General features: G+C 36.8%; 2 protein-coding genes across 3 annotated transcripts in view; one reads left to right on the top strand and one right to left on the bottom strand.

Annotated features, from left to right (window-relative positions):
• LOC306882720 (RAC-gamma serine/threonine-protein kinase) overlaps nucleotides 1-11,776 on the top strand; it is a 98,008-nt gene extending 86,232 nt beyond the window's left edge. For both annotated transcript variants that reach the window (XM_079437562.1, XM_079437563.1), the window contains 4 exons: nucleotides 5,266-5,480; nucleotides 5,647-5,734; nucleotides 6,471-6,573; nucleotides 8,143-11,776. In XM_079437562.1, coding sequence (XP_079293688.1) covers nucleotides 5,266-5,480; nucleotides 5,647-5,734; nucleotides 6,471-6,573; nucleotides 8,143-8,228 — 492 coding nt within the window. In that variant the 3' untranslated portion in view covers nucleotides 8,229-11,776. The remainder of the gene's footprint in view (nucleotides 1-5,265; nucleotides 5,481-5,646; nucleotides 5,735-6,470; nucleotides 6,574-8,142) is intronic.
• The window catches only part of LOC306882719 (serologically defined colon cancer antigen 8 homolog), a 58,796-nt gene continuing 57,673 nt past the window's right edge, over nucleotides 11,759-12,881 (bottom strand). The window contains exon 18 of the mRNA XM_079437561.1: nucleotides 11,759-12,660. Within this exon, the coding sequence (XP_079293687.1) occupies nucleotides 12,622-12,660 (39 nt within the window). The 3' untranslated portion in view covers nucleotides 11,759-12,621. The remainder of the gene's footprint in view (nucleotides 12,661-12,881) is intronic.

Here is a 12,881-nt window from a genome sequence, read left to right on the forward strand (position 1 = left end):
AATACTTGTCATATAAGTTACACTTATTTCAAAGATTGAACTAATTATAAAATGTATTATAAATTAATAAACAAATGATAAAAAATGAATGTAAATAAAATATTATGAATGCATATAAATACACGTGTTATGCTCACCAAGGCTGCGTTTATTTGATAAAAAAAAAAAATACAGAGAAAAAAAGTAATATTGTGGAATATTTTAAATAACTGGTTATATTTTGATATAAAATATAATCTATTCCTGTTAGAGAATGGATTATATTATAGATTATATCCCCAGAGCTGAATTTTTACCATCATTACTCCAGTCTTCAGTGTCACATGATCTTTCAGAAATCATTCTAAGATGCTGATTTGGTGTTCAAGAAAATTTTATGATGTTGTGCTGTTTAATATATTTGTGGAAACCATGATACTTTTGTCTTTGAATATAATGATCAAATGAACATATATATGTACACACACACACACACACACACACACACACACACACACATATATATATATATATATATATATATATATATATACACATATACACACACACATACATGTATATTGAATTTATTTCTGTGATCAAAGCTGAATTTTTCAGCATCATTACTCCAGTTTTCAGTGTCACGTGATTCTTCAGAAATCTTTCTAATATGCTGATTTGTTATCAGTGCTGGAAACAGTTATGTTGCTTAATATTTTTTTGAACCTGTGATTTTTTTCAGGATCCTTTGATGAATAAAAAGTTAAAAAGCATTTATTTAAAATAAAATATTTTCAAACAATATATATTACTGTTCATTTTATATTGTAATAACATTTTGCTGCATTACTGGGTTTTTTCTGTATTTTTTTATCAAATAAATGCAGTCTTGATGAGCATAAGAGACTTCTTTAAAAAACATTATAAGTCTTACTGATCCCAAACTTTTGAGCGGTTATATATATATATATATATATATAAAATGTATATGTGTGTGTGTGTATATTTATCATGGTATAAAAACGTTTTTGTGGGTATATATATTAAAATAGAATCTTTTTTAACATTACTGTTAGTTTTGATCAATTTAATGCATCCTTGCTGAATAAATGTATTTCTTTCCTCCTTTTGACCCCAAATGCTTGAATGGCAGTGTATTGAATTAATCCTATATTAATTTATTAATACCATTGTTACCCATTATGTGTAAAGGCTTCATAGAAAGTGTTGTAAATGTTAGATATTTATATCAGTAATATAAATGCAGCCCGTTAAACCAGATCACAGATCATGTCTTTTAAATAGCAAAAGTAATTATCACTTTTATTTTCTTTGAACAGTAGTTTGCTGTTCAACCTTCTGTCCAACCAGAGGTGTGCATGGTGCCCAGATTGCAGTGGCTAAATCCATATTTATAGACGGACAGGGGGCGGCAGCAGGAGTGAGGGGGGGTATAGATTCCACTCGAAAAAGTACGGAAGACAATTTGGCGCAACATTTTGTTTTGCTCAGCCTGGCCGCTGTGCCAGGAGATGATTTGAGTGTTGGTTATTTTTCACAAGAGTATGTGATTGCACAAAAAAGTACATGCTAAACAGAGGCAGATGGTGGCAGATGGGGAAGGTTGGAAGAAGGTGGCTGGGAAACCTGGAAATCTATACTGCCGTACTGGTGTAAAAATAACAGAGCACAGCCTGAGCCAAGTTCTGGAGATGCAAAGTAGAGGGGGATTAGAGAGAGAGAGAGAGAAAAAGAAGAACGACAGAGAGTGTGAAAGATATTTAGAGGAAAAAAAGATTTTCTTTTAGGGTTACAGAAGTGAAATTGGAATAGTTTCGCTTAAATTTGGCCCTCACCAAATGTTTTAATTGCTAATGAGAATGAATGAAGATACATTTACAGAAATACTTCTGTAATAACAGTTCGCTTTCACAAGCTGTATGTCATCTGTCATTGAGTTCTCATCTGTCACATCTTTAGCATTTTGTAATTGCAGCATTTCTACAGCATGTTTGCAACCAATAAAACACATTATCAATAGTTTCCAGGTGTGATTCAGAGCACATTAGCTTTTTGTAAATGAGCCTACAGGACAAGCGTTTGTCAGCATGCAGGTGTGGCTAGCGTTCATCTTTCTGAAGGATGTGCACAGGTGCTTAGCAGCAGGTAAGTGTGCATACGGCGATCCGTGCGTGTTTACAGTATGCGCGCATATATTTTTATGCACACCCCTATCTGTGTGCATGTGCGCAAGCGTCTTAGTGTAGCCCGGCCAAAGTGGGATAAGCTCATGGAGGCTGTCTGTTCCACTGCCCTGCTGGGGAACTGGGCTGGTGGAGCCACAGGCTCTCTGTCCCATCCCTCCTCGGCCATCCTTGCCAAGGGCCCAGTCCTGGGAGCAACAGCCCTGCCACATGGCTGTCCGAGCAGGGGCCTGTTCCTCCCCTGCGGCCGCTCCTCCTCGCCTGTGGCTCTGGAACAGGGAGACCCCAACTGGCTCTGTGTGCATTAATCGCATCCCCGCCTGCAGCCGAGCTGCTCACGTACACTCCCAGGACAAACAGCACAATCCGCCCATACGTGCCGCGGCGCGCACACACATGAATGGTGTCCTCGTTCTCGCTTGCGCTCCTGTTTGCTTCCAGAACACACGGTCCTGTCCAGTCCTGGACTTAGACGTGCAAAAACACACATTCTGTCAGTGTAATTTAAACCTACTTTAACGCTCACTTATTATTTAGCTGTGGTAAAATCATTGTAACGGACATGAACTTCTGCAATGGAAATGACAAAGGATACATTCAGTTTCTTTTTAATAAAAAATAGTGTTTAGTGATTCATTTTAGATGACACTTAATGCATGTGAACTTCACTGTATGAAGCAGCTGCAACGGAAATATGGTAAAAGATAACCATGTTCAGTAAATAATGCAATTAATTATTAGTTATAATTACAATAAATAAGTAATATAATTCAAATCAACAATGCAAAAAGTACCGTTCAGCACATTTGATATGACATTTATTTATTCTCTCAAATAACATACAACCGTTTGAAAGTTTGGTGCTGATAAGTTAGTTTTTAAAAGAAGTCTTAAGCTTAAGCTCATCAAGGCTGCATTTATTTGATAAAAATACAGTAAAAACAGTAGGTCACACTTGATTTTAAGGTCCAATTCTTGCTATTAACAAAGCATTAACTATGACTTTTGCCTCAATAAACTCCTAATTTGCTGCTTATTAATAGTTAGTAAAGTAGTTGGTAAGTTTAGGTAGTGGGTGGGATTAGGGATGTAGAATATGTTCAGGCAGAATAAGTGCTTTATAAGTACTAATAAAAAGCAAATGTTAATAATAGGCATGCTAATAAGCAACTAGTTAATATAGTGAGAATTGGTCCCTATACTAAAGTGTTACCAAACAGTAATATTGTGAAATAATATTACAATTTAAAAGGACTGTTTTCTATTTGAATATATTTTAAGATGTAATGTATTCCTGTGATGCAAAGCTGGATTTTCAGCAGACATTACTTCAGTGTTCAGCGTCACACAGTCCTTCAGAAATCATTCTAATATGCTGATTTCGTACTCTTTTTTTTATTATTATTATCAATTATTATTGTTATCAATCGATACTTTTTGTTAGATTTTTATGGAAACTGTGATTCTGGGATTGTTTGATAAATAGAAAGTTAAGAACAGCATTTATTTGAAATAGCTTTTTTTTTTTTTTTCTTCATTATAAATGTCTTTATACAGTCTCTTATTGTTAATTTAATGTGTCCTTGCTGAGTAAAAACCTAAAAAAATAAATAAATCTTATAGATCTCAAACGTTTGAATGTTAAGTGTAGTTCAATGCACACAATGTACCATTCAGAAGATTTACTCTGACATTTATAAGTGGAGTAGTCATAAACACCCATCTCACTGTACGGAGGTTGTTAGTCCTGCGTTCACACATGGATGTTCACATTGTGTTCCCAAATCAGACAAGAGTAATGAATGCTGCTGTTGACTCATGCAGGTCTGCCTGTTTTTAAAGATCAGAGAGGAGACATCATTATAACACCACTCTGAGCATATGCTTAACTGGCTCTATGCCAGCCAGTCTTGTCATTAGTCAGACATATTAATCACGACTCTCCGCTCTGAAGAACTCCTCTACATCGCACGCTAACTCTAGCCACCTTATTTCCGCCACATAGACTTATGAGAGCTACTGGTAAGGTGTGTATGAGCATCCTCGGTAATTGGGGCCCGGGACGCTTGCCCAAAAGCATAGTTTTGATCCAACGATATCAGGCTTTTAGGATTGTGCTTCCAGGTTCCAACTGTATCCTGTGCTGGATCTTTGACCTGATGCGCCGGAGCAGAATGAGTGTTTAGACGCTTTTATCAGTCTAGCACTGATGGGCCGAAGAGACGGAGCTGGCTCACGCTGACATGGGTTTGGTGATGAGAAGCACTACAATAAGAGTGTGTGAAGTGCTGCCATTATCAGCCACTGATGTTCCTGACTGCCATTCATTTAGGAACTCTTAGCTGTGATGACTCTTATGGAGATGAAATTGATTTAGTGTTAAGTTACACATGAGCAACTTATTCTGAAATATATTTGCCAAGCTCTTCATAGGATTGCACATCATTCGGAATTGAATTGAGAATGCCTGTAAAACAACAATTCAGTTCCTGAATTTGAAGTGAAGTAGCAAACAGGATACATTGTATATATTTACTTATTTATTTTGATTAAAGGAACTAGAATGACTGTAATTTTTAACTATAAAAGGCATTTGTAAAGACAAACTTTGATGTTTTGGGGAGAGAGAGCTGTCTGAAGGTTTATAGGCCTTATGAATGGATAGAAAGACAGACATTTGGATGGATAGATGGTTAGATTACTGGATATGGATAAATGGATTTTAGAAAAATTTGAGTAGGCATTAAATACCTCTTTCAAAATTCCAATTCAGCTTCCTGTGGGGTGTCCAATTCAATTCAAATTCACATTCGTTCAGTTCTGAAACTTGCACAACACGGGTGCTGAGACATCCATATTTTTAAGGTTTTTGAGTGTTTATACAATAATGATTAAATGTTAAACAAGTTAACACTAACATATTTAACATTTAATAATGAGATTTGTTTTATTTCTGTATAAAGTGTCTCAACACATTTTTGGGTCCACCTGTGTATCTGCGCTGGTACATGTTTGGATATTTCGATGGTTAATCATGAATGCTTTCACGCAGGAATGTTTGTATGTGTGTGTTTGTTCTCAGGTGCTGGAGGACAATGATTACGGCCGTGCAGTGGACTGGTGGGGTCTCGGTGTGGTCATGTATGAGATGATGTGTGGCCGACTGCCTTTCTACAATCAGGACCATGAGAAACTCTTTGAGCTCATCCTAATGGAGGATATCAAGTTCCCCAGAACCCTCTCTGCTGATGCCAAGTCCCTACTGTCAGGCCTGCTCATCAAAGATCCCAATAAGAGGTTAGTCATAACAATATTGATCTGTATAGTCTATGTTCTTATTACATTTCAATTGGTCTTTATTTCACTTTTGTTACAGCACTTATTTAGACAGGAACTAACTGCTGTAAGATCATTAGTTGTCTTGTGAAGAAATACATGTCGTTTCCTTTTGTTTTCCTGTCAGACTTGGTGGAGGTCCGGATGATGCTAAAGAAATTATGCGACATAGTTTCTTTGCTGGAATTGACTGGCAGGATGTCTATGATAAAAAGGTAATTCAGAATTTATGCTGTCCTGCCTTCACCACTACACATGAGGATGCACTTCATTTTTTTGGTTTTTATGTTTCCCAAAAGCATCGTAAGCCTAAGTAGATTGTAGATCCATTGCCACCAAAGGTCTCTACGATCAACTTAGCTTACAATGCTTTTGAGAAGCGCACCCCTTGAAAATACAGTCCATCTCTACATCAGAGTTAAAACAAAACTTTTTTCTTATGACTTGTGACTTAATGTTTCACAACTGCATCTTTATATGCCATAATTAGATTTTCCAGGTCAGAAACAGGCTTTCGTAGATAAAAACAGTGGTCTTTAACTTTATTTCGACCTCTTTATACATGGATGCAACATCATGGAAAATCCAACATTTATTAGTCACTGATGCCATTATAGAAAAGTCATACATTATTTTTCACCATTTTAATTTTTGTGCCATTCACTTCTGTTTTTGTACAACTTTTTACTGAGGAAAGTAAACTTTAATTAAAATGTGTGTGAAACAAAATACTTTTAATAGTACATGTTAAGACAGAGGTTATGTGTGACTCTATGCACTAATAGGTCACTGTCACTTGAACAGCCTTCACAAACAGCACAATGGTTGGCAGAGGAGGCGCAGTTCAGAGGCGTTAGATTGAGCCCTCCAGCTCGCCATACTATATGCAGTGTCAGATCTGCACAAACAGGTGTTCTGTGTTTTTTTCATATCCCTCTCTTCCTTCCTCAGCTGATACCTCCCTTCAAGCCTCAGGTGTCGTCAGAGACAGATACCAGATATTTCGATGAAGAGTTCACGGCTCAGACGATTACAATAACCCCTCCTGAAAAATGTGAGTTTGTCTGTTTTTTTGTTTAGCTCTGCATAGATTGACAATTCTGTAATGACACAAAAGTGTTTTCAAGAAAACATGCATGATGTTGTGCTGACTTAATTATCTTTTCAGTCATAAGGCGTATGCTTTTTGGCACAAATCTCAATCACTTGAAAACTATGAGTGTTACTTTTTTGTTCACATAATTAAGAATGTTTGTGAAGAAGTTGCCTGGTTATATCTATGAATTATTCTTGAAGTATAATCTGATTTTCATCTCACATACATAGACCCAGATAGAATCTATAGACTAATATATATTTTAGGATGTTAAAATATATATAACAGAGTTACTGCACTCTTATACAAGTAGCAGAAAGCATTTTCATAGTAACCAAAATCATTTTTAAAGTTATACAATTTTATCAATGTCTGAGATTTCTGCAATCTGCAATATTTTATAGTTCCATATATATCACATATCACAGTTCCCCAAAAATATTAAGCAGCACAATTATTTCAACATTAATAATAATAAGGAATGTTTCTTGAGCAGAAAGTCAACACGTGATTTCTGAAGGATCGTGTGACACTAAGGCTGCAGTAATGATGCTGAAAATTCAGCTTTGCATCTCAGGAATAAATTACATTTTAACATATATTAAAGTAGAAAACCTTTATTATAATTTGTAATAATATTTCACATTATTACTAATTTTCCTGTATTTGTAATCAAATAATTGCAGGCTTAAGAGACTTTCAGATAACAAATAATCTTACTGACCCCAGTCGTAATAATGGTAGTGTATACTTGACCTTGACCTTGTATCTAATTATACATAAACTTTTGTTGTATAAAGTCATTTAAAACCAACATGAATAATAAATACATTTCTACATATTTGTTATGTTTTTTTCAATCCCTACCTAGAAGATTAGCAACAGTGTTGAATTTCTCACATTTGTACACTGCGTGACTTTGGACCAAAGACTCAAAAAATCCTTATAAGCCTTTCCATCTGAGCCCTGTCGATTTCAGAAATCTCTTTTGGTCAGTAGAGCAGTTTTTTTTTTTTTACTGAATTGAGGTGATTGTAATAGAGGTAAACTTCTTTTTCCACCAGCGACCTTGACTGTGCACACATTTATTAAATGCTAATGTAAAATATCTGAATGCTAAATTAAACCAGTTTGGTGAGTGTGAGGTGAAACAAGGCAGTAATATTTTCAATATCAATGCCAAAGCTTATAGAAGGTCTTGTCGATATTTAGGATGTGTGGGACCAATTAAATCTTGTCATCATAACCCTTTTAATAAAAGTAACAACCTTGTTTTCGCCTGCAAACTGTTAAGTCTTCCGCAGACTCCATATTCAACAGCTTGTTTCCTGTAAGTGTGTGGGTGCCAGTTTTTTGGCATATTGCAAGCTTTTTTGTGACCCGATGGGAAGTGTAAAAGTGGCTCAGATAAAGTTTTCTTCACGGCTAACTGCAGAAAACATTTTATTTGCATGAGTCTGGTTGAAACTGACTGGTAATGTCAGTCTAGCTGCTCCTGACTGATTGCTCCTGTGCTCCTCTCCGCAGTCGATGAAGATGGGATGGATTGCATGGACAATGAGCGACGGCCACACTTCCCCCAGTTCTCCTACTCAGCCAGCGGGAGAGAGTGAGCGCCACGCAGCCGACACTGCCTCATCCTCATCAAGGTTACCACTGGAACAAATTAGGTCTTCAGCTTCTAACAGCCCCGGCCCATTTGACCGACCCTTCATCGTCCATCTTGGTTCTTTCATTTGTTTAGCTAGACCAAGGGAAACTTCTGATTTGGGGTGATGGGAATTTGCACGTTGGGTCGGACCGAGGTCCAGCCCACTCAAACGTCCTCACAGCTCCAGCCCAAAGGTTGGGTCATGATGGGAGAACTTTTGCCGTTTGTCTTTATTGTGTTTCTCTCTTTGATTTGATATGTTGCTCCACATTCCTTATTCAGTGGGAACTAATATCAAGGACACATCCATTAGTTCAGATAAATACATATAACTGCATGGCTAGAGATTCACATGGGTTTTGCGATTCCAGGTACACGTAGTATAACGACTCCAAACAGCTCGTCTCAGCTGCTTCTGTTGTTACTGTTTTTAAGGTTCACCTTTTGTCAAAACTGCCATAAACGGTTTACTCAGGCTTCACAGAGGACGTCTGTGTTCAGGACTAGCTTTACCCCTCATCGATCCACAACTCAGTATTCCTCCGTACAAAGCCCTGTGAACCTGAGCTGTGCAGCACTAAACTCTCACTAAAACTACCCGTTAGAAATGCTCTCTCAAATGTATTCACCGAAGGCTTTATTTCTTACATATTGTTCCCTGGGAAAAATGGCACGTTTAACTGATGTGAAGTGTTTTATGCAGAGATACACAACTGTGATGTACAGTTGACCATCAGATTAAATTCCCCCATAGCCCAAACTGTTTCTGAACAGCTGTGAGAAAGCCTTTCCACTGAACGCTCAATAGTTCAATCATAGTGTAATAATAACAACAACAGCCAGCATTAATTGAAAGAATGACAGGAAGCACTATTTTTATTTTATAAGAAAAAAATGTGATTGAGAAAATGTATTTAAGCGAATTTAATTTTTTTCTTTTTGTTTGTTTGTCATTGCGTTTATTTGAGTCTCTTTTTTTTAATGAAATAAATGCACCTAAAAAGGCTTACGAATGTAGATGGGTCACAGCAAAGGCCTTAGTTTGTTTTGATTTTATTTTCCCTGAACTGTTTTCTTATTACGCCAGTGTAGTGTTGTTCTTTTTTTTCTTCCCCAAAGGAATTTGACTATCCTCCTCAACATTGTGAGCAGTCTGAGTGATGTTGAAATGTGTTGCTTGTCTTTCCTCCAATGAAAGGGCTGTAAAAGACCATACTGATTCATTCAGGTGGGTCACTGTATGTTAAAGTTTGTAACAGAGCAGGACACGCACCCCCATTGTGCTTTGCTTGACCTTTTAATGAGCATTTAAATAAGACACAGCACATTCTCGTTGAGGCTGGACTGTGAACATTAACCAATCATTTTGTTTAAATGCAGATATTGATAAGTAAAATGCTATTTTCAAACACTTTTGAGTGCTTATGTGCTTCGCTACATCTAATATCATGTTCACTTTCCTTCCTAAAATACGCCAATCAGATAATAGTGTAAAAATCCTTTGATAAACATTGAAATACTAGGATGTCTATATGAATTATGAGCAAAAAATGCTTCTGGTGGTTACAGTCTGAGGATTTACTTGGATGAAGCTTGATGAGAAAAACTGGTGAGTTGAAATGGACAGTGTTTTTTTTAAATGGGATCAAAGGGAAATATCTGGATTATTGAGTAATAATTTGATATATGCAGTACATTTCCTGAAAGTGTTTGGCAATAAAACCTGCTGTGTGTCTGTGGTGTTTGTTTTCTGATTGTAAAGATGGCTCTTGTGCATGTTGTTGTTGCGTTCAGCGTGTCAGTTTAATTTGGGCAGGAACGGCAAAATCTTTCATTTGTATTTGCCTTGGCACTTTTTGAGGAAATTTGGCTGAGGGCAGCCCGGAGGTATGAAGTTGGGGTGAGAATATGGACATTAGTGAAGAGGGAAGTGATATATGAGGAAGGAGTTAGTCTGGATGGTGTATATGAAATGTGACGTAGGTCTGTTAGAGTGGGACGTCTGAACTGGGATTTCTTGCATGTTTGTTGAAGACTGACATGGATTTGATGACGGCTGGTTAAGGATGACTCAGAAAGTTTCTGTCCACCTCGCTCATGCCAAGCTGAGCTTTCCGCCAAAATGCCTGCGTTGATTGTGAGCATTGTGAATTGTCCAATAGTGTAATGTGAAATGCTGTAGCATGGTACTGTTGCTCTATTGCCAGATTTGATTTCAGTCGAGCTTGAGGATGTTCTTGCGTTCAAACTGTGATGTCCAACCCAATAATGTTTTCTGACAGCACAGCGGTGGTACTGTGGGAAGATTAGCTGTTTGTGTCATTCTCTTGTCTTCCAACTTGCACGTTTTCCTTTAGATCATTCCTTGTCTTTTCCCCCATTCCTTTTTCTTTTTTTATTTATTTATTGTTTTTGAGAGAAAGCGAGACAAAAAATTAAAGAACTACCTGATTTAATTTAATGGGCTTACACTGCTGACTGTTTAGGGGTTTTTTTGTGTTCAATTGTTTGTTTTATTACTTTTTTATTTATCAGTGAATAACTTGAATATTTTTCAACTATTTGTGTCTTGTATTACATTTTCTGGTTAGGTAACATTTACAATTTCAATTCATATTGAATAGGGAGATGAAAGCACTCATTTTGTATTTTTTTTGCTCTATTTTTGCTTTTTCACATCAGATTTGTGATTGTACGGATTGCAATTAGAAGGATTATTCAATCATACTGTGACGCTGTTCATCCATTTCATTAACTTTAATATGCACTTGTGAGGGACCAAAGGGTTTTCCTCAAGACGTGGAGAGGCAGCGAACAGTGATGTTCTCTGGGGCGGTACCTTGCATGTGGTGATACTTTAAACAGCAGAAGGGCCTTTGGCTTTGGCCAAATCAATCATACACTTTTGTAACTTCATATTTTAACACTTGGCTTTGTATCTGCCTGTAGTAGCACTTTCATACCCATTGCTCTTTTATATAGCTCAGCATAAGAAAAAAAGGGTCCCTGCTTTGGGAAAGAAAAAAAGAAGAAAAGAAATTAAAACGAGAAGAAAAAAAAAATACTTGAAAGCACAGATTCGCCCCTCATGGACCTCATGCTACTTTACTTTCCTGAGTGATTGTGCTCTGTAATACGTAACGGTGTGGATGCGGATAGACCTGAAATGCTGCCAGGAGACACAAGCTTTGCCTGGTGACACAGACAGACTAACATTTCCCAAGATTCCCTAATGCTCTAGTGTTGTAGAAAAGTCGAGCTGTACTGTTGTCACCACTTCAGAGTTTCAGAGGACAATAAAACACATGTAAGCCCAACCTAAAGTCATTATTCCCTGAATACTGAACTAGTGTGAGAAAGGGAGACATGGGTGGCACGGGCTCCATCCCTCCTAAACGCACATCCGTGTGCACACTGCTGCTACTGTTTGTACTGTCTACAACAGACTTTCTCTATATCGCGCTCCTGGTAGTGTATTATGAATGAGCATGAATTGTAAAGTATTTATTTAAAAACAAAAAAAAGACATCTTAAAAAAAGAAACGAAAAAAAAAAAAGTCCATGTAGCTTTAGATTTTGTGACATTTCTTGACCTTGCTAGCTCTGTCATTAGATCCATGTTAAGAACTAGTCATGTGGTTAAGAATTTTACATGGAAGGGATTAACACAGAAAAAAAAATTAAGAACTGTATTACCATACATATAAAAAAAAAACAAAGTTTATTTCCTTGAATACAGTATAGGGGCCCACACGTATGCGGAAAGCAAGAATCTGCAAGAAACTGTTTTTGTACACTGTACATCCTAGTATTTTTACACGTAAATGTATATGATAGGGATGCACATTATTTTCCTTCTTACAGACTGCTTAAATAAAGCACTATGTCAATCTGCTTTGGCTCGAGTCGTGTCTCTGACTTATTTACACACCTCAGAACCTGCTGATGGATTTACATCCTATATAGAAAATCAACATTCAGAGCTTAGGAAATAATTTTTGATTTTAAAGAGTTTACAGAAAGTAAAAATACACTATCAAATCTGAATGTGTTATATAATTTACTCATTTTAATTTTATATTATATACACATTTGAGGTTTTTTATTTTTTTATTGATATCTTTGATAAAATAAATACAAAAGATAACTTAACAATACAAGACATAAAAAGGAATTTTCATTCACAGCTATTCAATCATGTCCAGTTATGAAGCCACATTTCCTCGAATGCTTTTAATTTACTATTTTAAGTAAACTTTGACTTTTGACTCCTCTTATTGCGTAGTTATATGGAATGTGTCACAATGATCGGTTCTCACTTTATGACTGATCACATGACCTCATGGAGACGGCCCTCACACAGCCAGCGTGTCCATTCTCTTCTCAACATGCACCTGAGGAGAAGGTGACACACACAGGACAACCATAATGGAGGCTCAATAAGAAACCATGTTGACAAGTACTGCAAACTACTCACTAATCATCTCAACAGAAGAGGAGGAATGAACCGCACTTCCGTCTTCTGTCTCATACAACGCTTTCATTTATTTCAAACAGCCTAGCATAATTCCTAATTGGCCTTGTATAATGAGCTGTGAGCACGAGCAGGACGCAC

The sequence above is a fragment of the Barbus barbus genome (assembly GCF_936440315.1).
Source record: "Barbus barbus genome assembly, chromosome: 16".
Lineage (NCBI taxonomy): Eukaryota > Metazoa > Chordata > Actinopteri > Cypriniformes > Cyprinidae > Barbus > Barbus barbus.